The sequence below is a fragment of the Crocuta crocuta genome, unplaced genomic scaffold, assembly GCF_008692635.1.
Source record: "Crocuta crocuta isolate KB4526 unplaced genomic scaffold, BGI_CrCroc_1.0 scaffold457, whole genome shotgun sequence".
Classification (NCBI taxonomy): domain Eukaryota; kingdom Metazoa; phylum Chordata; class Mammalia; order Carnivora; family Hyaenidae; genus Crocuta; species Crocuta crocuta.
In genome coordinates this window covers 7,552,376-7,579,841 of record NW_027531318.1, presented here as the reverse complement: position 1 = coordinate 7,579,841, position 27,466 = coordinate 7,552,376, and the positions used below count along the sequence as shown (strand labels likewise).

Genomic DNA, 27,466 nt, shown 5'->3' with positions numbered 1-27,466 from the left:
TTCAGTAGGGAAAGAATAATCTCTTCCACAAATAACGCTACGAGTCCACATGCGAAAGAATAAAATCGCACCCTTACCTTACTTACCCCACATACAAAACTTTACTCAAAATGAATCAGACACCTAAAATTAAGAGCTAAAACCATGAAATTCCTAGAAGAAAAGAGGGGCAAATCTTCATGACCTTGGATTTGGCAATGGTTTCCTAAGTACAATACCAAAAATACAGGCAACAAAAATGTATTTGTTGGTCTTCATCAAAGTAAAATAAGTTTGTGTATCAATAAAAGAATACTATCAAGATGAGTGAAGGACAACCCACAGAATGGGAGAAAATATTTGCCAATATTCTATCTGATAAGCAATTAATATCCACAATACATAAAGAATTCCTACAATTCAACAACAACAAAAAAAACCATTTTATAAATGGACAAAGGACCTGAATAGAAATTTCTTAAAAAATGATACATAAATGGCCAATAATCAAAAGAAAATATGCTCAACATCACTAATCATTAGGGGAATGCAAATGAAAGCCACAATGAGTACCATACTTCATACTTATTTGGTTGTCTACAATAAGCATACATACAAACCTAGGCACAGAAAATAATAAGTATCAGTGAGAATATGGAGAAACCAGAATCCTCGTACACTTCAGGTAAAAATATATAATGGTTCAGTCTAGGTGGAAAAAGTTTGGCAGTTCCTGTAAAAGTTTGACATAGAATAACCATATGACCCAGAAATTTCACTCCTGGATATATACTCTCCAAAACTGAAACAGGGACCTAGATACTTGCACACCAATATTTATAGCATTTTTCACAACAGTCAAAAAAGTGGAAACAAACCAAGTGTCTGTCAATAGACGAATGAAGAAACAAAATGTGGTATATATACAAATGGAGCATTATTCAGTCATAGAAAGGAATGAAGTTCTGACACAGGCTACAACGTGGATGGACCTTGAAAACATCATGCTAAATGAAATAAGCCAAATACCAAAGGGCAAATATTGTCTAATCCCACTTATCTCAAATATCTAGAGAAGGCAAATGTCTAGAGACAGAAAGTAGAGAGGTTACTAGGAGCTGGGGGAGGTGAAAGGGGGGAGTTACTGCACAGTGGGAAGAGAGTTTTAGCCTGAGATGACGAAAAATATTTGGAAATAGACAATAGTAAGGGTAGTACATTATGAATGTAATTAATGCCACTCAGTGATATCGCTCAAGTTGTTAAAATGGCAAATTTTATGTTCTATACAGCTATTTTATGACAAAAACAACAAAGGAAAACTGGAGTCCAGGAAACAGGTGTTCAAGCACTAGACAATAAAAAGAATTTGCAGGATGATGACAAAGAGAAGTTTGGGGACAAGAGTAGTAGCAGTGCAGTAAGAAAACTGAGTGGTCCGTAAATGGCAGGGTCAGAAGGGAAATAATGGAACTGATACATTATCTATTGTGGGATCTGTGGAATTGACCTTGTCTTGAGAAGCTTAAGTATATTTCATTAGTATTTCATGCATATTGTTTCTTGCCCACATCAGCTTCAATCAAGATTTTATTTCATGAAAAATACCCTATTAACTAACTGATTTCTTTGTGCAACACTATTTCAAAAGCCATGAAAGGAACAAAGGAAGCACAGTTCTTATACATATACAGGTGACACACTTATTAAGGCAATCCAATTAGGTAGTAATCATGGGATGCTGAGAAAGGATAAAAACAATCAAATCATCTAGGCTTTGTTATTAGGGCTGACTCCTTTGTTCTTAGTGTTATTAATTCAAAAGGGAAGATGAGTGTTATTTAGAAAGCAATCTGAGATATTTTACACCTATTACCTGAAGAGAATCAGAAACTTTCTTAAAGTACTACACTTATTTTATATTATATTGTGAAAAACACTAAAAGTAGAAGCAGAGTCTGAATATAGGCAGAATTACTCTCAGCAGAATGTTGAGTCAAGTAACTCTATGCTACGAAATTTTAAGAGTCTATCAACTTACCTGTTTAGACATAATTTCTGAAAATTTTGCTGATTTTTCTTTTAAAAATGTGACAATGTCTTTATAAATTTCACCTTTTCTCTCATAATCAATTTCACCCTCATCGTCTGTTTTGCCCTTTGGGAGAAAAAGTTTGGTGCTGTTATTAATGTACTAGCAACTGAGCCTGATCGACATATCACAACCTAAGCCCACATATCATTTTCTTCTCTAAAGGATCCATGTAGTCTTTATACCTAAGAAATATAGTCAAAATCTTTCCCTCTTAAAGTTATCCATTCATTCATTCATTCATTCATTCATTCAGCATGTCTTTACTGAGTACCTCTTTTATGCATGTAGGGCATTCTGCTAGTCAGCAAAGAATGGAAAGCTTTCCCTCTGTACCCATCTAATGTAAAAAAGCATTATGACTTCAAGAGCCTCTGACGAAGTCATAACAGGCCCCAAGATTAGAATGTCAGCACAGAAGCGCTTGTTTCTATTTGTCACACCCTTGCTCTTGTTCTGTGTGTACAGCTGCTATAGGCTTATATTTTCTAGAATTATAATCTCTATGTAACCATCTGTCCCTCCACTCTTTGTCTCTGTACCTTTCTTTTTGTCTCTTTCGTTTCCTCATTTTCCCTTTTTGCCTACCCTAATAAGAATGATTTGGTTCTCCCTTAATCAAACATACACATAAAAAACTGTAGTGTGTTATATATACATAACTCCATCTATACATACACATATATATGAAACATCATGCATATACATATAATTTTAGTGTGTTATGCATTTTGCTGTAATTACTGAATAGTTTTATGTTCCTTTCATTTTCTTTCTTTTTAAAAAAAAAACGTTTTTTTAAATGTTTGTTTAGTTTTGAGAGAGACACAGAGTGTGAGTGGGGGAGGGTCAGAGAAAGAGGGAGACACAGAATCTGAAGCAGGCTCCAGGCTCTCAACTATCAGCACAGAGCCTGCTGCAGGGCTCAAACCCACGAACTATGAGATCATGACCTGATCTGAAGTCGGCCGCTTAACCAACTGAGCCACCCAGGTGTCCCTATTTTCATTTTCTTTTTTTAAAAATAGTTTATTGTCAAGTTGGTTTCCATATAACACCCAGTGCTCATCCCCACAAGTGCCCTCCTCCATGCCCATCATCCCCCTTCACCTCCCCTCCCATCTGCCCTCAGTTTGTTCTTGGCATTCAAGAGTCATGGTTTGCCCCTACTTTCATTTTCTTAAATTGAGAGGAATACTTAGATTTCCATATCAAATGAAGCTATATGTAGGTCAATAGCCTTTGGTAGAAACAAAGTCTCCTTGCCCCACTCTAGAAAGTCAAAGAAAATCATTCCTTTTGTCATTTCTTATTGTCTAATTGGAAGTTTCGTTTAAAGTATCAAGACAAACCAAACGCACAATCATATTTAGGCTGCATCCCTCCTCTGTGCAGACATCAACTAAGTGTCATGCCGAGGAGAAAAGCTGCACAAGGCACGTCAGGACAGATGCCTGCTGGTAATCAAGAAAGTGGCACTGACATGTTGACACCAATCCAAACCAAGAGGTAGCAAATCTCCAAACAGTCCCCTGTGACTGTTGGGTCCCTGTTACAGATTTGGGTTCTCTCTCCAGCCTTTGCCTCTGAGGTCCCAAATTACACTACAGACACCAAGGGCAAGGCATTGCAAAGGAGAAAGTTGAGCTCAGTGAACAGGTATAAGATGAAACATTTTTTAATCTAGAGGCTTCCAAAGTCCATCTCCCCACTTAGTAATGCTCTGGGGCTGGGGATCGGCAATAGTGTTTCTCCTTTGCCAGCTTAGGTCAGCGTCGGTCAGCAGAAAGTGAAAGGAGCATTGACAAGCTGGAGGAGGGAGGAAGGGACATACTCCCTCCTCCTCAAACTCTGTTCCTGTTAGAGTCGCCCTAGCAACGGCTCTTCACCGCTGGCAGCAGCAGTCACTCCCAGCGGGAACAGTCAGTCCTAGTTCCCAGGGTTTTTCCCTTGCACTCCCAGAACCAGGCTCATTATGCCCTCTCAGAAATACCATTATCAACCAACCCGGGCTCCATCTTCAAAGGTCTGGGTCTCAGCTCTGTCTTCTGCAAACAACCCTCCGCTGTGCTCCGGAGGTACCAGCACTAACTGGGCAGTGCAGTCCTCAGAGGCCTGGATGCTGGTTTCAGGGAGCCACCTGAGCTCCGAGGGGGCCAGCCCCGCCTGTAAGTGACCATTCCTCAGAGATGTGGGTCCCTGTTCTGTGTGGTCCCCCTTCTGAACTCCTAATGGACCATCACCAAGGTTAGGAGGGTCCACTCTTTACAGATCTAAATCCCAGCTCTGCAAGGTCCATCTTCTGAGATCTGAAGGCAACAGCCCAGTCCAGCAGTTGCCCTGTCACCAGAAATGTAGGTCCTAGCTTCATGGGGCACTTCCTCCAAACTCCCATGTTTTGGTGCCCCCCCTTCCCATTGTTCTCTCAACTCTTAGGGTAAAAGCTGTAGTTACTGCTTTTGGGTTACCTCACTGCTCCTTTTATGCCTCTTCTTTCCCCTAATACTTGCATAATTAATCAGTAAACTGTCTGTTAAGGAGGTTTTCATTTTATAAAGTGGCATGGGCCCCTTTGGTAGTCATTTCTTAGAAGACTGACTTAATGATCTGCAACGGGGAACATTGGGCTAATTCTGAGACAATTTTGGACTTGCCTGGCAAACTCATAGCAAGGGGATCTGCTTCAATCCCACAGACCAGTATCACATTTTCTGTGGTCATCAGGATTCAAACCTGGACACATGCCTGCATTTATAGAGACTGAGCTAAGCACCAAAGTCAACAGAGTTCTTAAAAAATTACTTACACCATTTAAAAACACTCCTTCTGCACTACAAGTAATGCACAGAGTTTCAACATCATGCGGTTTCACCAGCACGTAACAAATTTCTCCATGAATCTGTCTCCAAGGTGGGGCTCGGCATCCATTTGAAAATTCATAATCTGAAACCAATTAATCAATTTCAATCAATTAAAAGGAGCTCCTAAAAATAAAATACGTCGGCTTTAAAAAAATAAATATGATTAAAGTTTTACGTTTTCATTTTTTCAAATATTCAATCCTAAGGTCGCTATTGAAGCATTTGGAAATAATTATATTTAACAAAAAATGAAACTGAGAATAATATAAACCTGAGGTATAGTCGATAGATTCCAAGACGGTTTGTTCTCCTTTTCCTGAGAAATTTTTCAGCAATTCTATATCGTTCTTAACACTTGCAGGATTTAAACTTATTTCTCTGAAATAAATGGTAAGAAATTCATTTTGACACTTTAAAAGAGAACCTACGGAAAGCACATGAAAACATTCCATTTTAGCAGGGGGATTTTTTTTTATAATTAAAATTGTGGTTAAATTACACAACAAAAAAACAATGCAGTTAATTTTAGCCATGTTGTAATCTTACAACACTGTCAAAATATCAAAAAATCAGTGGCTCATGTTTAATGCAACATTAAATATACTCATTTAAATATTCTTTTCTTAGTGATAACACTACAATACCAGAAAAAAAAAACTAGAAAAACGAACAAGTTTTAAGCCTTGCAAACTGTATATGATATTTGCATTATCATTCAATAATTTACCTAACAGTCTGAAGAGACTGAACATAATAAGGTCACTTCATGTCCTCAGAATTAGGTGAAACCCCATGGAATACTTTAGCAATGCTAACTGCAAACTTTTATTTTTTAGAATTAGAAATATCTATGTGATCAACTAAAATCTTATTCCAATACAGTTTAATGTGAAATCAATAGCAATAACTTCTACATTTTTGTGTGTTTAAAAAAACTCCAAAAGCACTTTTTGTAACTAACTTTTAGAGGTTTCTTTTTTTTTGTAAAGACTCACAATGAAATATGTTTTAGAGAATGATTCAGGAGGTGCCCATCTAGTTGCCTGAGTAACATGGCTATCTTCATCTTCATCTCAGTTTCAGAATCTTCATCTTTGGTAATTTTATCAAGAATGTTTACTGTGGATGTGTCTTCTTTCACTGTATTATAATCCAAACCCAAGATTTTCCTGACAGGATCTCTGTTAGCTGACCAAAAAAGTAAATAAATAACAATGATCCTTTTGTCTTCTGTTACAAGAAACATAAAGACTAACAAATCCTTTGAAGCCCACCCAAATGTGTTTCCTTAAGCTTTCTCTGATGGACTCAATTTGAATTAATCTCTACTTCTCAGATTCTACTATATTAGGAACTCTCTTGTATTCTTTGGGATGTCCTGCCTTGGACCGTAATATCATCTAGCTACGTCATCTCTCTAATAAGACAAAGACCAAGACCTTCTTTTCTTTTCTTTTTTTTTTTTTTTTTAGTTGACTGTGGGCCATTGTCCAACACGGGCATTCAATGAATGTACTCAGAATTGATTTGAAGAGAGGGAAATACTGGTTTCCTTAGAAGAATCATCACTAGAACTGTGTGTGTGTGTGTGTGTGTATGTGTGTGTGTGCTCACATGTGCACGTGTGTGCTCATGTGTGCACCAGTGCTCCGCATTCACAAATGCTTTCTTTCCAAAACTGGCATGTTTCTCTCAGTCTACAGATCCACTGCCAGTCTACTCCACCTGTTCAAACTACTTATATTTTCAATGCCTTTTGATGTGAAAGTTGGAAAAACACTGGCCAGTACTTACGCACATACCAAAGTTACAGTGAGAACCTTGAACACCAACTCATGATCAAGGCTGACATAGGCATGAAAGTCAAACCCAGAGATGCTGAAAACAGAATTTGGTAAAAACCAAAGAATCACATAGTTGCAAAAAAGAAGGTGGCAAAGCCTTATCTGGAAAGGAGGAATTCGAGTAAGATGAAATATGGATGCATTTGGACAGGGAGGGGAAAAGTCCTATGGGACTATTTCAAAAAGGTTGACCTGACTGAAATGAAGAGAGCATAGGGACGACATGAACTCTGCTGCAAGAGGAACTGGACTACGGACGGCATGGGAAATAGCAGAAGGTGGCTTAGGGTGTCTTAGAAAAGACCACGTGAGGGGAGGGGCAGGGGAAGGAGATCTAGGAATCATCCATTATTGCTATTGAGAATTTCAACTTATCACCCATATGATGGTCATTTCATAAAGACTCACGAACAAAAGGTACTAGATGAATTCTGGGGAAAGACACAAACCTGACCCCCAAATTGCCATGCACCATGGAATTTAGACCCAAAACTAAGGGTTGTACCTAGACCTTTCACAGAAAGGACAAAATGCACCAAAGGATTCATACTTAGCGAAATTAGATATATAGGAGCGTCTATGTATTAAGTTCATATATTAAGTTGAATTTAATTCTATTAATGACTTTCTGAATTCAGCTTTACTCTTAAGATTTCATTCCTCCTCATCAGAGTCATTTGATGTACAGATAGCCTAATAAAAAAGAGAAGGCAAGAGATAAAAACAGGCTGCTGCCCTAAGGTTAATACCCTAAAGAATTTTTTTTTTTTAAAGGAAGGATCATCTTCCCACCTCACAGGAGTAGACATGCAAAGAATGGTGAGAGGAAGAACCCAGGCACCTTATGCTTGGGACCTTTTGGTCACACAATTCCAAAGAAGCAAAACATGTATACAGCATCTTTATCTACTGTTAGATATTTCTATTCATGAGAAAAATCTGGAGGATAATTATGGCAGGCAATTGATCACATTCTTTTAGCATGTTAGATGATTACACAATGATGAAAATCCAGATCTGTAATGGAGAGGAAAAATATTTCCCATCGAATGATTTTATTCACACAGAGCCATGCAGCCCACAATGCAACAGGGCTGAGCTTAATGGAAGGTGAGACTATTATGGGCCATCCCAGCGGTGCTGGGAGGAGAGTGTGGATTCCGGTGCTGGCCCTGCTTATCGACCTTCTTTCCTGTGTGGACTTCAAAGGGCAGAGGCCTCTGGTCTTTCCAGAAGCTAGGAAGCCTCTCTTTAAACCACATGCTAAAATTAGAAGAAACTTACTAGTAGTAAATAAAGTATTAAGGCCTTTCATTTTAAAGTAGGAATCTGATACGAGCATTAACATTCAGCCAAGAAAAAATAATGACTTTTTTATGAAGTTGAACATAGGGCTGTTTTTACCTTTTAGGTTACAAAACGTTGTCTAGGAGACTGTGACAAATGATTCCCCGCCCCTGCCCTGCCACCACCGAGATGTTTCTGAAAGTTCAAATCATAGACTGGAGGATAAATATCACCTTCAATACACGCCTGTGCTTCCTTCAGCTTTGTATCTTTGGCAATAAGCAACAAGCGTGACAGCTGCCCAAAGTTCCTGATTTGAATGTGAGGTACAGAGAGAAACAGCAAAGGCTGTCCATTTTTATCCACTTCCTCTGATTTCACTGTTGTTTCACTAGAAAATGGGGGGGGAAATGAAAACTTAAGGTTACCTGGATGCTTAGTGACATTAAATGGAAAACATTTTGATGAATTATTCCTATATCTCGTTATAAAACACAGAATATAAATGCATGTTAGAAGCTCATCTCCTTTCCTACTTTGTACACACTCAGACCCTTAAATTCTCAGCCTTATTAGCAACCATAGTGAGCAACACAATAGATCCAAGAAGAAAATTGTAAGAAATTTCTTGAATACCTCAGTGAACTCAATCATAGTTTTTGTTTTTGTTCTAACAATGTACTGGATATCTTTAAAAAAAAAAATCACTGATTCTACAGTGATCATTCACGTTTTGGGGCTTTCTAATGTTATATTATTTATAAAATTTACACCACAGTAATTAGTGGTTGGACGTTTTCTTGGCTACTCTGTGTTTCTGAANGCACCTCTGTGGATTGTTTTCCCACTCCAAACCCCCTAATTTGATTTACTTTTGGAGAATAAGCAGTTTTTCTAAATGGACTTTTCCTGATCAGAAATTGCTGGGTCTCCTAGATTTGTTTCTGTCCATTTTAATTATTTTTTAGGTCAGCATTTAAAAAATATTAAGATATTTTTGTGGCAGTGATATTTCTGTAGATTTCCACCACTTAACGACATTAACTAAATTGCCAAGGTTTTTATTACATACTGATGTCCCTGGCAAAGCTGCTCTCATCTTAAGACCTGATCTAACACATTTTAATCTGGAATGTAGATAAACAGATGTGAAATGTTGCCAGTTCATCAGAAAAAGTAAACCTGAAACACTCAGACTATATGCTACTATAGCACTATTTCATTAGGAAAGAAAGAAGAGGACAGAAACTATGCGGAGAACAGTGGCTCCTCACAGATGTCCACTTCCTAATCCCTGAAACCCATAAATGTGTTACCTTACATGGCAAAAGGGACTTTGCAAATGGGTAAAGTTAAGGATCTTGAGATGGGAAGACTATTCTGGAATATGCAGGAGGGTCACGTCAGAGAAGCGGATGTGATATGGGAACAGAGGTCACAGTAACACAGAGCCAGGAGCCAAGGAGCAATGTAGGTAGACTCCAGAAGCTGGAAAAGGCAAGAATGGATTTTCCTTCAGCCCCCAGAAGGAACACCGGCCTGCCAACACCTTGATTTTAACCCTACAGACTCATTTTAGACTTTTCACCTCCAGAGCCGTAAGAAATTAAATCTGTGTTGTGTTAAGCCTTTAAGTCTGTGATAATTTGTTACAGCAGCAATAAGAGGCTGATACAGGAACTTTCATCAATCTTGCCCACCGCTCTACACGCAGGAACTTACAAAGTAACTGCACACAGAAGGTGCTCGATAAATAGAAGAGGAATGAATGAATAAAAGATTCATAACCCTGAGTGATATGTGTTGTTTACAGAATATGTGTTTTCTCTAAAAAAAAAAAAGCTTTTGGAATAGTGTCTTTAGGATTGGATTGGGGAGATTACTTAAAGGTTTGTACGGGGCTGGACACTTGTGCTGAAAGGATGATGACATGATTAAGTTATAAGCCAACTGAATGCCAACAATATCAAGCCACCAAACTCAAGAAGATGAAACTGGTGGTGAGAAACTGGAAGTCAAGGGCACAGGACACATTTTTCATTTCTCCCACCAGTTGAAACCTGTAACTCAACAGAGTAGTAGGAGCTAAAACTCCAGCTATAGGGAGGATATAGAACAGCAGGTTTGTTTCTGGGTTCACAGTTTCTAACACCTGAAGAAAGAGCTCTTGGGAAAAAAAACACTGTACCCACCTCATGATGTCAAGAAAAATGTGCTATAGGGGCACTTGGGTGGCTCAGTTGGTTAAGTCTGTGACTTTTGATTTCTGCTCAAGTCATGATCTCAGGGTTTGTGGGATTTGAGACCCATGTTGGTCTCTGTGATAGCAGCAGAGAGCCTGATTGGGATTCTCTCTCTCTCTCTCTCTCATCTCTCTCTCTCTCCCTCTCCTTTTCTCTCTGTCCCTCCCTTCTCCCATATTTCAAGATAAATAAACTTAAAAAAAAAAAGAAAAAGAATGTGCTGTAGAGGTACCTGGATGGCTTAGTTGGTTAAGGATCTGACTTTGGCTCAGGCCATGATCTCATGATTCAGGAGCTCGAGCCCCACTTTGGACTGTCTGCTGTCACCACAGAGCCTGCTTCAGATCCTCTGTCCCTCTCTTGCTCTGCCCCTCCTCCACTTGCTCTTTCTCTCTCAAAAATAAATTTTAAAAACATTTTAAAAAAAGACAAATGTGCTATAAATGAAATCCACTGACCTGATCAAAAGACTGGAATTGTGGAAGGGAGCTAGAAATACAACAGCTTATATTATAAAGTGAGTGAGCAGGAAAATGTCTCATTTATTTCATCCCTAGTGCCTAGTTTGGTGTCCAGGACACAGTAATTATGCAATAAATGAGTCTAAATAGTAGCAAGGGAAATAAGGCTATACTTGAGAAACTAGTTAGCAGTTCTCAGGTAAGAGAAACAGAGAGCTCAATAATAAAAGTTATGGCCATTGATCTTATTACCATGACTTAGAAATCTTACCGAAATATAATAATGATTGTCTCAAAAAACAATGGTTTAAGCATGGAGATCATGTAACTGAGCCTTCATGACACTGAGAAGAGAACTAGAATCAAAAAAGCAAAATGATTAAACAATGCCCATTATCAAGGAGCCCTGGTAAATAAGCAATAAAAAAAAAAAAGATGCCTGTGGAGATTTATAAAATAGAAAAGTAAAGTAGGAATGAGGAAGGTATGAATTGTGAGCAAAGCGTACAGGACAGGGGGGAGAGGGCCAGTACTAGGTACCCAACGTCTCATCCACACACAACTCTAACCAGAAGACAACTGTCCCAACTCAGACACATCCCTGAGACTGCAGAGAGACATTCCACAACTGAACTACCACGATAGTAAGGCAGACATAATTCAAAAATCAGAGTTCTACCAAAGAAGGAGAGAAAAGAACAGGTAATAACATTTTCAGTAAGTGGTGCTGAATGCTTATCCAATCTAGAAGTTTCCCAAGCTATATCCTAATGAGTCAAAGCACCTTGGCTCTGTGTACCACCAACAGATGGTGTTGATCACTGGAGTGTCATTTGTCCTTAGCTTCCTGCAGACTTGGGCTTTATGGTGAGGTATCTTAGAGAGATTATTCATCTCATCTTATCTGATAAGAACAAAGCAATTGAAAATGGTAATAAAGGAGACTTCTGATTTCCATTAAAATGAAAGTGGAGCTCTTTCCTCCAAAACATTGAACACGGAAAGATGATGACAAATGTTATTACAGGATGAAGAGCCACACATTGGAAATGATTCTAAAGGAAAAGAATGAGTCATCTAACATGTGGAAAGTGATGTGCCCATTTACTCAGTAATGATCCGCACAAAAGAAGGTGGTTGATGAAGTGTAAAACCTTTGCAGTGTGTGACTAGCGAATCAGTTTCAGTGTCGGATGCCTGTCAGTCTATTTCAGAAGAAGGCTGATCAAACTTTATATTGGCTGCTCCAAACAGTGAGTTTGGAGATAGACAACATCAAATAAGAAATGAATCTACAAATTTAAATATATTCCCCCAAATATCTTCAGAGATCAATGGAAGGGGGTAGCTCACTTACCTCAACAGGCTTCCCATGCAGATAAAACTGATGTTTTGGAACAATAGGCTGAGAAGATGTATATTGCCAAGAAGAGGAGTCTGCCTAAATATTCTAAAATACTCCAGAATATTCCTGTTTGGTAGAAACCCATTCAGAGACTCCAAGCTCCAAGTCTTTATGGTGACTTAGGTATTTATACCTACATGGACTTACAGACCTGAATCCTACCTGGAAGGAGAGCAGCTTCCCCCTTTAAATAAGTGAATAAAAGGTGTCCTAAGGGCCAGAAATTAAGCAAGAAGAGTACATGTGAACCAAAGGGCAAAGAATGAGGTAGCTGGGGCTGTTTTAACAATGCATTCTTCCAGCCATTGAAGGCATCTCTGGATTATATGACTTGTCGTTGTTGCTAGTGGTGAGTGCCCAAGTGGCTATGGGTTGCTGTCAGTTCTTTGGTTTGAGGGGTAGACAAGGGGTATGGTCAAGACTTGGATGTGTAAGCACTTGGTATTTTTCATTACTACCAAAATGTCAGCTTATTCTTCACCTTCTTCAGCATAATCAGTCCTTACCCAGTTCTCATCAAGCCACAAAGGCATGGTTTCCCTCAAATACAAGTGTTACTATCACACCCTTCTTTTCTCTTCCAACATCAAATATATCAGAATACAGGTCAGAAATAAGACCAATGGGTAAAAAAAAAAACCAAAAAACTGGTCTAAGGAAAAGCTGCCTAGTAAGTCTGACAGGAGGGAGACAATCAAGGGGTAGTTGGTTCAAGACACACATTGGTATCAAAAGGTCAAGACACCCTGCTTAAAAGGGAACACTGTACATAAAGACTGTATGGAGAGGTATAGGAATGGAAATAGAGCCAAAAGAAATTGGACGAGGATAAAAGACAGAGAAATAGTGATACAATTGAGGTGTGTGTGCTTAGGTGCCCACTTAAGTAGGTTACAGATGTGGCCATGTTTGTGCTTGGAAAACAGAATAAGTACGGAGGGAAAATACAATGACACTCTTGATACTCTTCTGACATCTGTTTTAAATCTTTGTATAGGAGCACCTGGGTGGCTCAGTTGGTTAAGCGTCTAACTTCAGCTCAGTCAGGATCTCATGGTTTGTGGATTTGAGCTCCATGTTGGGCTCTGTGCTGACAGCTTAGACGGAGTCTCCTTCCCTCTCTTCCCCTACCCTGTTCACACTCTGTCTCTCTCAGAAATAAATAAACATTAAAAATAAACAAGTAAATAAATAAATAAATCCATCTTTGTACTAAGTAGTTTACGTTTTTGAACTATATGGTTTTGCAGATGAGTTCATCTTCAAAGTTAGAAAAAACAATGTGTTGAAACGATGCTCAGCAGCCCTCCTCATCAGGGAAATACAAATCAAAACCACACTGAGATACCATGTAGNGTGGGGGGGAGGGGGGGATGGGCATGGAGGAGGACACTTGTGGGGATGAGCACTGAGTGTTATGTGGAAACTAATTTGACAATAAACTATTTGTAAAAAAAAAAAAAGAAAATTGCAATAAAAAATGGGAAAAGAAAAGAAAAAACAAAAAGAAAAAACAATGTGTGACACTACACTGAATTTAAGTGGGAGCAATAAATAATGACAAACACTTTGAGAGAAAGTGACCATAGGCACTTTGAAATCAAATACATTGGGGTGCCTGGGTGGCTCAGTTGGTTAAGCGGCTAACTTCGGCTCAGGTCATGATCTCATGGTTCTTGAGTTCAAGGCCCACATTGGGCTCTGTGCTGACAGCTCGGAGCCTGAAGCCTGCTTCGAATGCTGTGCCTCCCTCTCTTTGCCCCTCCCCCATTCACAGTCTGTCTCTCTGTCCCTCAAAGATGAATACATGTTAAAAAAAATTTTAGAAATCAAATACAATTAAAAAAAAAAAAGACTTCAGAAAATTCAGAGAGAAGGTAAAGCAGGACACCAGAACCAACATGCTTCTGAGATGTAGTTCAAGAACGGTTATTCAGCTCTAAAAATGAAATTCTAAGTTTATGCTCACAAATAATCCTAAAGGGGAAAAATGAAAAAGCATCTTTAGGAAGCTTTGGCTGGTTAGTGACTTGGTTTTGATAAAGTCAGACTTTAAAAGTTCATGTGCAAAACGAAAGAGGAACATGGTGGCAGAAAATAGGATGGGAATGCCTGAAGTAGAAAATACACTGAAGATGACCAAAACAAAAAGATTTACATATGAATATATACGTAAATTCATCATATATAATTACAATATAATCACATTTATATGAGTACGTATACATTTTACCTATGTTCACAAGAGCTAAGGTGACCTTGTTTGAGGTATAGGTAGAATTTTTTCGTTATCTCAGATTTGGAAGGTTCTCACTTGAAGACAATGCTAATTGTCAAAAAGACTCTCCCATGTATTGAACAACATTTACCACTCTCCCTCTGCTACTCTGGGAATTAATATATTTAAATACCAGAAGGGATTCTATTTATATCAGAGGTAAAAAAAACCAATGCCTATTGGCACCTGTAAGGTCATATGAATGAGTGGAAAGCCCAGACAAAAAAATGTTGGAGTGTGGTGACCTAGAGAATGCATCCTCTATCAAAAAGAAATTTGGGGCACCTGGGTGGCTCAGTCGGTTAAGCATCTGACTTCAGCTCAGGTCATGGTCTCATGACTCGTGAGTTTGAGAACCATGTCAGGCTCTGTGCTGACAACTTGGAGCCTGGAGTCTGCTTTGGATCTTTTTTTTGCCCTTCTCCCACTCATGTTCTGACTTTTTCTCTCACAAATAAATAAACATTTTAAAAATTAAAAAAAAAGAAATTCAAATTTAAAAATTAGATGGGGGTGACTGGGTGGCTCAGTCAGTTAAGCATCCTACTCTTGATTTTTGCTCAGGTCATGATCTCATGGTTCAGATCAAGCCCCATGTTGGGCTCTGTGCTGACAGTGTGGAGCCTGCTTAAGATTCTCTCTCTCTGCCCCTCCTCCACTGGTGCACAAGTTAACACACTCTGTCTCCCAAAATAAACTAAACATTAAAAAAAGTTAAAAAATAAAAATTAGATGAATGGTGTGTTGGCCAAAGTATTCTCAGATTTCACCTGAGTGCCTCCTGTTTGCAATCCCTGGGTCAGCATATTTCTGAGAGTCACAGACATTAAATTATTTGCCCCGAACCTACAGCCAATCTATAGAAATATGTACAATGAAGATATTAAATTCCAGAAGCAATTTACTGGCTTACCTGACAATATAACCTGATTCAAATGCCGAGGGGTCCAAGTTTGTTTTCCATTCAAGTGGTTCTGCAAAAACATATTTTGCCTCCTGGGGATATTTGTAGATAAAGCTCTCCACAAACATCATAATTTCTTCCAATATCGCTTCATTTAGAGGAGTAATTTCCAAGGTTCTGGTCCCATATCCAGCAGCGGTCCACTGTGCCGATTTGGTCAGCGCCACGCCCATGGGATCCGTCAATGCTCAGACCAGAGCTTAGCATACCCGCTGCAGAGTAGAAAGAGTTAGACACAGAGGACCACAGCCACCTTGTCCCTGGAACATTTTCACTTTCAAGCCATCCAACCCACATTTTGCTTCTTAATCTTAGAGGCTTATTTTTTAATCATCAAATGACACTTTAATGCAATAAAATAGTTCATTTTCACTGAACCAGCTCTCTGTAAAACTGACTAGTACTTGGATTTTCCCATATCTGTCTGCCCTGAGGTGAATAACTTCCTCACTTCCCTGGGCCAAAGATAGAAAGTTCAAGTAACTGGAAACAAGAAAACAGAAAAAGAAAAAAACTCCGAGTGGAACGAAGACCTGGAGGAGGTGGGCTTCGTGGCCTTTGGGTCCCAGGTCTGCTGGAGCTGGAGGTGGAGCGAGCAACGTTCTTCTGAGCTGGGCTGCTCATAGTTTAGAACCATGATATTAAACTAAACTGTTATTTTTTTTTTTAATTTTTTAACGTTTTAGTTTTTTGAGAGACAGAAAGCAAGCAGGAGAGGGCCAGAGAGAGAGGGAGACACAGAATCCAAAGCAGACTCCAGGCTCTGAGCTGTCACACAGAGCCTGACACAGGGCTTGAACCCAGGAACCATGAGATCATGACCTGAGCTGAAGTCAGACGCTCAACTGACTGAGCCACCCAGGCACCCCGACTTTCTTTTAAAAGGATAACATTATGTGTAACATTAAATAAGAGCCAAGTTAGAAAGCAAGTTCTGACACTAACTGTGAACATTCAAGGCTTTGTTTTACAGATAGTCCATACTTGTTTGTTTTCTCATAAAAGTGGTCATTAACGCCTTCTTTCCAGAATATTAGTATGATTATAAAGTTAAATATAAAATGTAATTAGCTTCCCCCCCCCATAATTATTACTAACCTCAGAAGAGGTTTCAGTAAAAACCAAGACTCTACAGAAATGACTTGGAGATTCTGGGTTTTGCACTGTATTAAATCTTGAAATTCCGTAACAGGACATCCAGATCAGTGGCTCTCAATGAGGCTGCGCTCATAAGACAGAAGTAGTATAAAAGACACTTCATTATTGAAATGATAGGAAGGGGACATCACTGGCATTTAGTGATGAGGACTGAGAACGTCCGATGTCCTGCAATATGCATGACTGTCCCCAGAAGGAAGAATTACGCCATAATCTCCAGGCATCTGGTAGGTGAAAAACTTTAGGTAAGTAAAACCTGCACTCAGCACCTATTGCCACTTTACAAATAATCATACTGTATTTTTTTTCACAGTTTTAAAATATATTGAATCATTCAGGATTGCAACTATCATATAAATCAAAGGAAGATTGAATATGCTTTGTTTTATATGAAATTTACTCATTTTATATGTAAGTTCACCAGCATTTTGGAAAATCATGCTGTTTATGGACATGCTGGTCACACATTTTAAGTTTCAATGATGGGTTTCTATCAGCCTGTATTTGGCGCATTCACAGTATGTAATTCTATGGAAGGCTGGAGCATCTGACCATGTCATTATGTATTCTAGTGCAGTGGTACCTGAGCATTTACATGCTGATGTTTTATTACAATTTTTTACCTTTTAATTTTCCTTTATTTTACAGTTAGAGCATGATCAATATTTAAAACTATGCACATATGTAAAATTACCATCTAAGATTTTGATTTTGGAATATAGCAAGGCATTACAAAATATGTTATAAGAAAACAATAGTTTTCAGGGCTGAGAACGTATATGTGTATATAGAAATATGTATATATGTATATATTTTTATATATGTATATGTAATTGCTAGTGTAATAAAATGTATGCAGTTTGGGTACAAATCTGTGTGTTTATTTTAATATTCCAGTGGTTTGTTTCTATTGCTAGATTCCAAACATAGAAGCATTTACTGATGCTTATAACTAATGCTGTTGAGTTTCCCAATATTATGAGAGTAAGAGCAAACTAAAAAGAGGTGCAGATAGCTTTATCTTATACAGAAAGGCTTAAGTGCCCAGTGCTATTTGTTTTTTAATATTAAGTACACCACTTGTTTTGGGAGTCTTATCAAGCTGTGTATCAGTTCCTTCTTGTACCTTATTAAAGAAAAGTATAAACGTTCGTAGATTACATGAGACTGTGGCAGTCCACACCCTATACAGGAACTTGCCGAAGACACTTTAAAAAGAGGTAAGAAATGCAAAAAGGGCTTCTTTTCATTATGATAAATTTTTACAGAAAGGTAAGTATAACATTTATTTGAATCTCCTCAATTTGTTTTTCTAAATCTGGTAAACCAGGAGCTGCGAAAATGAGAAGCCTTTATTTGAGAAGGCTGGTTGGCAGAAGGTCTAAGAAAATCTCTGAAGAGGGGGACGAGGACAATCCAAGAGACAAATAAAATATTGTTGGTGGGGGGGGAGTGGAATGAAATCTCCAACAAGACAAGACAGGTATAAAAAAGCAAAAAAAAAAGTACTTTGCGGGCTTGGCTGAATACATTAAAAAAGCAAACAGGGTAATCTGATGTTTTTCCATCACAACTCTAAGAAATTTCTGATGGCTTAATTTACCAAGAGAACCAAAGCTACAACATTTATTCCACTAATCCAGAGGTGTTAAAAAATGGTCAGTGTAAGTCAGGTAAAAATACAAAACACGTTTTTCCCCCCAAACAAGCTGTTCCCCAGTTTCTACCCACTGCCATTCCAGTTCTTTTGGCCTAAGAACCCCGGTTACAACGAATACATGTGAATACACAGTACATATTTTTGCATTAAGGTAAGATTTTTTTTTAAGTTTAATGATTAGAAGGAAAAAAGTTTTTGTGCATGTGTTTGCATAAATTGAGAATCACATATTCATTTTCTCTACTAATGTTACTCATTTTCTCCACTAATCAAATTGATATAATACAATTTGTTTTTCTTTGTTAAGGGTTAGTTGCAGGCTTCTTGTCATTAATAAAATGAAACACGTCCGCGAATAATTTCTGTAACACTTGAGCAGAAGCAAACCCGAATTCTCTATGAAGCTAAGGGAACTGTAAACATCTGGGATCTAGAAATGTGTCTGGTAAGGTCAACTGGGAGTCTGTGCACACACTGGCATTCCAAAAATGATGAAGCTTCAGGAAAATTAAAATTTCAGAGGACTGATATGAACAGGGCCCTGAATCAACACGCTTAAACCCTGTGTGAAAACACGCGAGGATGACACCAACCAGTTACTGTGACCAGCATTAGAGCTGAAGGCTAAGTGTCTCGGCTGAGGCGGTGGTGGAGGCAGGCAGCGAAGGCTGTACAGCGAGAAGGGAGCAGAGCTGAACCGGCGGAAGAGAAAGGCGAAGAGGGAAAGAGACNAAATGGGCGGGTGGAAGAGAGGAGAGATCGGATCCCAGTTCCGAGGGGAGGAAGGAAAGAGGCGAGACAGACGGAGCGCGGCCCGAGAAAGACCCCCATTTCTCGAACCACGCGGAAGGCTGTAAGGACCCCAGCGCGGGGCGAGCGCGAGCTGCAGGGCCCGGGCNGGCGGCCCGGACGACGCCCGGCCGCCCGCGGTTCCACGGACGCCTGCAACCGCTGCCCCCTGCTCGTCCCCTCCCTGGAAACGGTGTCATTCGACCTCCTCCTTCCTGGAGGACTCGTCCCGAATCACTCCACCAGGTGGGAAACGTTTACCTTAATGAAGGCAACCAGCAGTTAGGGGTTTGAGCAGCAAATCAACAATATGACAGGAAGCAAATAGAAAATGGTCGTTAGAAACACCGTTTTCGGGGTCTCCATAGGCTTCTGGACAGATGTTCTGTAGAATTCCATAAGGCACTCTATGCACCTTAAATCTTCACGGAGTTCTCAAAATAGCACAGGGCCTCTTTGGATCTTTGAGGCCTGAATGTGCTTCCCAAAAAAGCAAATGTGGGGGAATACGTTAATACTCACTAGAAAAGCAGAAGCTGCTCGGCAGTGGTCTAATTCCGAGAATTGGAATGAAATGAGAGCATTTCCCCATATTTTTAAATGTCTTTTACCTTCTACCAAGATGGCCTTACCCCCACCTGTAGATACTTCTACCAACAAGAATCCCAGCTCTGAAAAACCAGCAGGAGCTAAAGGAGTAGAAAAAGGAAAATCTTGGGGGAAGAAATAATGAAAGAGAGAAAGAACAGTATGCGGTCTTTGGGGGACGACGTTTTAGGGACCGAATTTAGATACTTTAGGGTGGTGGAGTGTTTAGGGACTAGAACTAAATTCTGTCCCTAAAGTCAAAGACGCCCATATGTGATGATGTTAGGGTATTACATGTCAGGATACTACATTGCCCTGGCTTAAAAGCAGAGCCTTTCTGCAGACACACAGAAATGGGATAGATTAGGCCTTCCTTTGGGGTTCTTTTCCTCCTTTTTTGAAAGTATAAAAGTTGTTAGAAGTGGAATCATTTTTGCCTAAAGTAGCCTCTACCCTCCAGAGAAGCTTGTGCTTGCAGTGTGTCAAAAGCGAAGAATATATGTTAATTAGGTACACAATCTGAAGGATGCCCTTTGAAAAATGAACAGATGACACTGCAGAGTGCGCACGTCACAAATTGGTGAGGATCAGGGGCGCCTGGGTGGCTTAGTCGGTTAAGCGTCCGACTTTCGCTTAGGTCATGATCTCGCGGTTCATGGGTTCGAGCCCCGCGTCGGGCTCTGTGCTGACTGCCAGCTCAGAGCCTGGAGCCTGTTTCAGTCTGTGACTCCCTCTGTCTCTGACCCTCCCCTGCTCACGCTGTCTCTCTCTCTCTCTCAGAAGTAAATAAAACATTAAAAAAACAAAAACAAATTGGTGAGGATCAGAATCCACCCTGCAGAGGCGTGCTCCAACAGTCCTGGAGCAGGGAAGTTTCCTTGGATACTTTGTGTCACTTGCACATTTTAATCAGCTGTCTAATGTGAGAGAGCATAGTGAGCCCAACATAGAAACTGGCCAGAGATCTACACATTTGGGATGCTTGGCCTTGGTTTGCTAAGCTGGAAAAAGCCAGTGCCCACCAAGATCTGAGTAGCTGTGTCCTCATTTGCTAAATTCATGGCCAATGTCAGAATCTACCATGGTTTAATCTGACGGCAAAATGTGAGTTTATTAACCCTGACATCATCTAAGGAAAAAAATGCGTGTAAAAATATGTAAATGTGTAGAATTCCCAGCTAGCTTCTTCTAATTTTTCCTTGCCATGTTGGGGCACTAACTTGGCTGACCTTCTGCTCTCAGGTTAAAGGACTACTTCTCAGAGAGTGCTGACCACACAAACTGAGGAAGCCTCATGGTAGGATTTGTCTTGACTAATCTGTCTTACTGCCTGTTTGCTACCTCCACAGTAAACTCCATGAAATAGGGACCTCTCTGTCTCCTTCAAGTCTGTGTCTTTAAGATCTGGAAGAGTAACTGACACATGGGAAGAGTAAAACTGATGAGTCACCTGGCATTCTTCAGTGAGGCACCAGAAGGGTGGAGCTCACATTTCCTTGGACACAGTTGATAGAACCAGTTAGATGATTCTAAGTGGCTGTGTTTGAGAAAAGAGGCTTCCACACTGAGAGCACACACAGGGGGCTGCTGTAGCAGAGGCCCATCCCAGCACTGCCTTCAGCTAGAGTGGGGACATGTGACCCAGTTCTGTCCAATGGAACTTTACAGAAAGTCTGCTAAGGACTTCTGGGAAAGACTTGAGACTTATGGGGCCCCTCCTCCACAACCTTCTGTCAGCTCAATATGCCCCCTGTGAAACCAGCCACCTGGTCAGGCCAGCTCTGATCCTCTAGTGCGTTGTAGAGTTCTGGCAGATTCTGTGTACTGCCCCAACAAGGTACCACAGATTGGGTGGCTTAAACCACAGACATTTCTTGTCTCACAGCTTTGGAGGCTAGAAGTCCAAAATCAAGGTGTCAGTAGGATTGGTTCCTCCAGAGGGCTGTGAAGGAAGGATTTATCCCAGGCTTTTCTCCTTGGCGTATCGATGGCCATCTTTATGTCCACATGACGTTCTCCCTGTACATCTGTCTCTGTATGCAAATGTTATTTTTTTTCTAAGGATACCAGTCATATTGGATTAGGATCCACTCTAATGAACTCATTCTAACTTGATTAACTTTGTAAAGAGCCTATCTTCTTTAAGGACATATTCGGACTTCAACATATGACTTTTAGGGAGGATGCAATTGAACCCACAATACTATGTAAACAAAAAAGTCAGAAGGTCTCAGAGGCCCATTCACCTGTGTTAAGAGTGGGGCCAGCTGGTGTGAAGCAGCCAAGAGAGGCACTTACAGGCCAGAACCAGGAGAAGGTGATAGGCAAGGTTGGTCTGAGGGTCCAATACCTCACTCAGGAAAGGACCTATAGGCTTGTAGGAAAGTACAGTCGCATCTATTGAACAGTGATGGGGTTAAGTCTCATTAAGGAAAAAGATTGCCTCTCAGTGCAAATTTTCAGGATATTTCAACAGAAATTCTGATGATAGAAAATCGCGTGAAGACTGATTAAGTTCTAAGGACTCAACTTTGCTAGATCCTACCTTCCATTATACATAATGACCAACAATCAAAGCTGCCTTCCTGTGAACAAAGATATTTCTCAGTGATACACTGCTGACCAAGGACCATGGTCTGGAAATGAAATGGCTCCTCCTCCTCAGATTCGAACCTCCTAGACCTTCATTTATTCCATAAATGCTTTTTTAAAAATATCAACAAGTGCCAGACACCCTGTTGGCAAAAATTGGTTATCTAATTTGGGTACTGGCAAAAAAAAAAAAAAAAAGTGTCCATTAAACTCGATGCAAAATCTCTGGAAGAGAAGGAAGGCCAGTAGCATGGAGCACAGTAAGCAGAAAGTGGGGAGAAGAGGGTGAAGAGGTGGGCGAGATTCCATAAAGCAGGGGTTAAAGCCATGGTAAAGAATCAGATTTTATTCCAAGAGGAAATGAAAGATTTTGGAGGATTTTTAAGCAGGGTGTGACATGATCTGATTTGTGTTGTTAGCCATTCTGACTGTGTTGTGGAAGTAGGCTATTAAGATATTCACTATTAAGTGAAGTAAGGAGACTATTAATAAGCCATGTTGGGTCAAGTTCCCCAGGAAGTAGACTCCAAGATGGAGAAATGCATGTGAGCAGTTTACTTCGGAATATCCCCTTGAAATGAAGGCAATGGGATTGAATGAGGCTAGCTGAATTACTGTGCAGTCATGACTGCTTCATGGAAAGCTCTAGAACTGGGATGGCCCTGCAGAGTTTTTGCATATTGAGGCAAGAGGGCTGGACCTCTGTATTCTTATGTCAACTCATCAGCACTGGCCAATCACTGGATACAGGCTGTTCCCAGGAGAAGGGCATGGCTTTCAGCCCTTAAGTTGAGTGCTTTCTGCTACAAACACTCCCCAGCAGGTGAAGACAAGTGTGCTTCAGTCCTGGAACACCCACAACAGTCCACCCCATGCACAGGCCAAATTTGCTCATGTCATGCAGTACAGCTGGCAGCAGCTTCTCCAGAATTCTGGTGGGCTTTTCTTCCTAGGGAAACTTAACAAGAGAAAGATATGAGATAAAAATGTGGCCCCTTGCTGTGCAGCTGGTCTCACAGCCATAACTGATACTCACCATCTCTTTTCTCCTCTGTCTATTCCAGTAGCACCCCTCACTCTTCAGTAGCACCTTTGCTGATCTAGATAGCTTATCTGGTGGGATGATCCTGGCCCTCTCTGCCAAGGGATCTGAGCCACTGGGATCAGCCCCTCTCAAATAGTGGCTATTTTATTTGTGCCTTTACAATCAAAATTGGGCAAGTAAGTACCAAATGGTCTACAAATGGACCACCCAAGTTCCAAACATATCCTTCCCTTACCTTAGAGTAACACCATCTCTGGGTCAGTGTCTCTGACAGGATCATGACTCCTTTACTTGCCTGTTGGCCTCTTGCACAGAGAGCCCAAAGTCATAAAGTTACCACAGGTGAAAGTTGAATGTCCCTTGCTGGAATGCCTCCCCTCTAGGAGCCAGAATTTCTAAATGCATGCAGCCCAGATTTGCAGTGAGAGGAAGTACAAATTCCCCCCAAGTGATGCCTAAAACAAGTCCACTTCTACCTCCACCTCTTAATTCTAGAATCCATGTATTTGACCTTTATGGGTCACAGCTCCATATAATGGCTATTGTTTTAGAGTATACACTTCAGTATGGAGGATGGTACCCCATCCTTACAGGGTATCACCTCCAAGCTGGCACTACAGCTGTGCCTTCAAAAGGCCACTTAATTGCTCTGTTAGATAGTAGTCCAAAGCCACTTTGGAGAGTATATGTGCCCCTTCACTGAAGTATTGAGACTGGATGACCATCTCTGAAAAGAGAGAGATATATAGCAGCAGGTGGCAGGGATGGAGGCTGTGTGTGGACCCAGCAAAATGAGTTCCTTCTTGCTGATGCTGAGTGTCTAGTCTGCTAACAGCAGGGGCTGACACTAAACTTTTTTTTTAATGTTTATTTATTTTTGAGAGAGAGAGAATGTTGTGCGAATGCGCGTGAGTAGGGGAGGGGCAGAGAGAGAGGGAGACACAGAATCTGAAGTAAGCTCCAAGCTCTGAGCTGTCAACACAGACCCCAGAGACTGATGCAAGGCTCAAACTCATGGACCCGTGAGATCATGACCTGAGCCAAAGTTGATCACTCAACCAGCTGAACCACCCAGGTGCCATGGCACCTGGCATGTTCTATGGGAGACTAACCCATGTTAATATGGCATGTTCTATGGGAGACTAACCAGGCCTTGGGGGCAGGTCAGTTACATTGGGTTGCTCCCATTTCAGAGGTGGCAAAAAGCTTCCTCCTTACTGGGAATGATGCATATTCCAAATAGAGATTTACCTTTCCTGTCCACAATACATCTTCCAGCACCACCATCAAGATGCCGCATTCAGGGGCGCCTAGGTGACTTTGTCGCTTAAGCGTCCTACTCTTGATTTGGCTCAGGTCATGATCTCATGGTTTGGTGAGATTGAGCCCCACATCGGTCTCTGTGCTGAGAGTGCAGAGACTGCTTGGGATTCTCTCTCTCTGTCTCTCTTTCTCCCTTCCCCACTTGTGCACACTTTCTTCTCTTTCAAAAAAAAAAAAGAGAACTTTTACTTAAACATTTTTTTAAAATACCTCATTCATCAATATGGCATTCCACACAACATTGCCTCAGAACAAGAGATCATTTTAGAGCAACAGAGAAGGAATAATAAGTTTATCACTATTGGAGCCACTGATCTTACCATGAACTACATCACCCAAAGGCAGCCATCCTGATAGGATAGTGGAATGACTTGTTGACTTTCCAGCTAGGGTGCTGGTATGACACAGCACCCTGTGGGGTTGGGTCTCCATCCTCCAAGATGTGGTTTATGCACTAAGTGAACAGTTGACGTGTAATGCTGTTTTCTCTAGTAGCTGAATTCATGGCTGTACAGACCAAGGAGTGAATCTTCTCATCATAATCATCAATAACCCAAATTGTGGAATTTGGGCTTCCCATTCCTATAGCCTTGGGCTCTGCCAGTTAGGAGCCCTAGTTCTCATGGGGGAGTTGCTTCCATCAGGGAATACAGTACCAGTTCCATTGAACTTGAAGCTGTGACTACCACCTGACTGCTTTGGAGCCCTGATGCCAGTGAACCAACAGAATGTAAATAGAAAACAAGGACTTACTAGACTAGTTGGGTCATTGATTGACCATGATACCATGAGGGCTAGAATATGCCACCAGGAAGGAGGAGGTTTACAACCCAGAGGCCAAGAGGCTCAGCTCTTAGTACTTGGGCAGTTCTTAGTACTTCAGTGCGTTGCAGTAACTATGAATTGGAAACCACAGCAACCACAGCCAGATAAGACCACAAAAGGCTCAAACCCCTCAGAAATAGAGGTCTGGGTCATGCCACCAGACAAGCATCTCAGACCATCCAAAGTAATGCCATTGGACATTTGAAATGCATGGTCAGCTTTTTGTTTCTACTTTGTTTTTGCTATTTCCTACCTGTAGTCTCACTCTAGCCCTGTTTAGAAAGAACAGGGCAGGGAGAAGAGGGAAAAGGCCAAGCAACCTTCAAAATTGTCTCCCTGTCATAAGCCAGCTTTGCATCTCTGTAGGAAGTCTAAACTGACTCTTTCTCTAGTAAGGTTTCTCTTGGCTCTTCAAAAACCCTGCACTGTTGGTGCCCTTCCCAGGGCTCCATCCCAGAACAAGCATCTCCATTCCCTTTGGGAATCTAGTATTTCATACATCTGTCTACTTAGGTCTCATAGCCGCTGTCCTGCTTCCACCAGCCCTCACCAGAGCATGTTCCCCTCAGCGCTCCCATTATTCACCCAGCAAACTCTGGAAGTGCAGGTCCATCCCATCAGAATGGAAGCTTTCCTCCATTCTGCTGCCAAAGCCACTATACCCAGGCTATTTGTCACCCCCGGGCTTATCCACTGTGTCCTCCCCACTCCCAGCTGCACAGGGCAAAGGACACATATTTGGGTGTCTAAGTTGTCTCCTTAAAGTCTTTTTTCTTTCCCCTCTGAATGTGGGTTGGGAGCAGATGAGTAGAGAAGAGAGGGCTAACATGGCTTTCTCGGAAAAGTTCCTCTCTGGGAAATCCACTCATTTCCCTTCTACAACTTCAGTGTGGGTGAGTCAGGTAATTGACTTTCCAGTTATAGTCCTTTACCATTTTACATCTTGGCCTAATTCCTCACTTTGGAATAAATTGTCTATTGTATCTTGAATCCTAATGTCTTGAATTAGTGAAACAGTTTCACCACAGTATTTCTTAGGTAGATGTACAAATTGTGGATAGTTACGCAGCAAATCAATAACATACATTGCCTTAGAAAGTGAGAAAGAATTATTCATTTTTTATTTACACAACCCTTTATCTTTTGATGTATTACAATGTTCATGTATTACAATGAACCTGTGATCCTGTAGTAAAAAATTAGACTAGTATAAGAAGCAGTAAACATAGGACCTATAAATAAATTTAAATTACATATATTAATTAATATTATCCATTATCTGCCATATGTTCAATACCAAAGTATAATAAATCATTTCAAATATATCAAACAGCATGACTTTGATTCCAAAGTAAAATTATAGGATTGCCTTAAACATTTTGAGGCAACTTCATGGAGATCAGATGTTTGCTGATCTTTATTTTGCTGATCAGTGCAGTAGACTGACCTTTTGGCTAGAAAAATTTGAGTGAGAAAATAATTAAAGTGACTGGAATCTCAAATCAAATTTGGGGGATAAGCAGGAGGTGTGTTACAGGCTTCAGTACTATCAAAAAGAAAAAAGAAATAGACCTAGAGAGGCGCATTCTCTTCTCAGTCCGAGCAATACCTATAGACATGATAAAAGTGGTCTATAGGGTTAATGAAGGCTGTGTGCCACATCACTAGACTTCCAGTCAAATGTATGCACTATGCACATGCTCAGAGGACTCTAAGGTATGGGGCGGGGGTTGGGACAGAGGAAGGGACAGGAAATGAAATAGGCAAAACATGGCCACAAAATGTGGGTAATGGAAAGCAGAAGAGTTAGAATGGCTAAGGAGAGGGGAAAAAGCCAAAACCTAATAGCCTGAAGAGGTCAAAGCCAATAAAAATAAAACATTTGCACATAACAGACCCCGGAAAGAGTCAGAACTAGGTAGCATCTCTGAAATGGCACAGTGGACTAAAAACAGGAAGGCAGCTTTGAAAGCCTTATTGGAGTAGCTGGACCCCAGTATCCTTTCCCCAACAGAAAGATTTATAAGTTGGGGTACCAGGAATAGCTGAGAACCAAGAAAACATGGGTACAC

The 27,466-nt window shown here is 40.6% G+C and overlaps 1 protein-coding gene and 1 long non-coding RNA gene across 4 annotated transcripts in view; one reads left to right on the top strand and one right to left on the bottom strand.

Annotated features, from left to right (window-relative positions):
* ODAD2 (outer dynein arm docking complex subunit 2) overlaps positions 1-15,587 on the bottom strand; it is a 169,903-nt gene extending 154,316 nt beyond the window's left edge. For both annotated transcript variants that reach the window (XM_077771772.1, XM_077771773.1), the window contains exons 1-6: positions 15,364-15,587; positions 8,297-8,454; positions 5,928-6,120; positions 5,204-5,310; positions 4,878-5,014; positions 2,021-2,137 (exon numbers count right to left, since the gene is read on the bottom strand). In XM_077771772.1, coding sequence (XP_077627898.1) covers positions 2,021-2,137; positions 4,878-5,014; positions 5,204-5,310; positions 5,928-6,120; positions 8,297-8,454; positions 15,364-15,587 — 936 coding nt within the window. The remainder of the gene's footprint in view (positions 1-2,020; positions 2,138-4,877; positions 5,015-5,203; positions 5,311-5,927; positions 6,121-8,296; positions 8,455-15,363) is intronic.
* A 3,558-nt stretch (positions 15,588-19,145) lies between these two features.
* The window catches only part of LOC144238015 (uncharacterized), a 114,211-nt gene continuing 105,890 nt past the window's right edge, over positions 19,146-27,466 (top strand). For both annotated transcript variants that reach the window (XR_013336975.1, XR_013336976.1), the window contains exons 1-2: positions 19,146-19,267; positions 20,852-20,906. This is a non-coding gene — a long non-coding RNA (uncharacterized LOC144238015). The remainder of the gene's footprint in view (positions 19,268-20,851; positions 20,907-27,466) is intronic.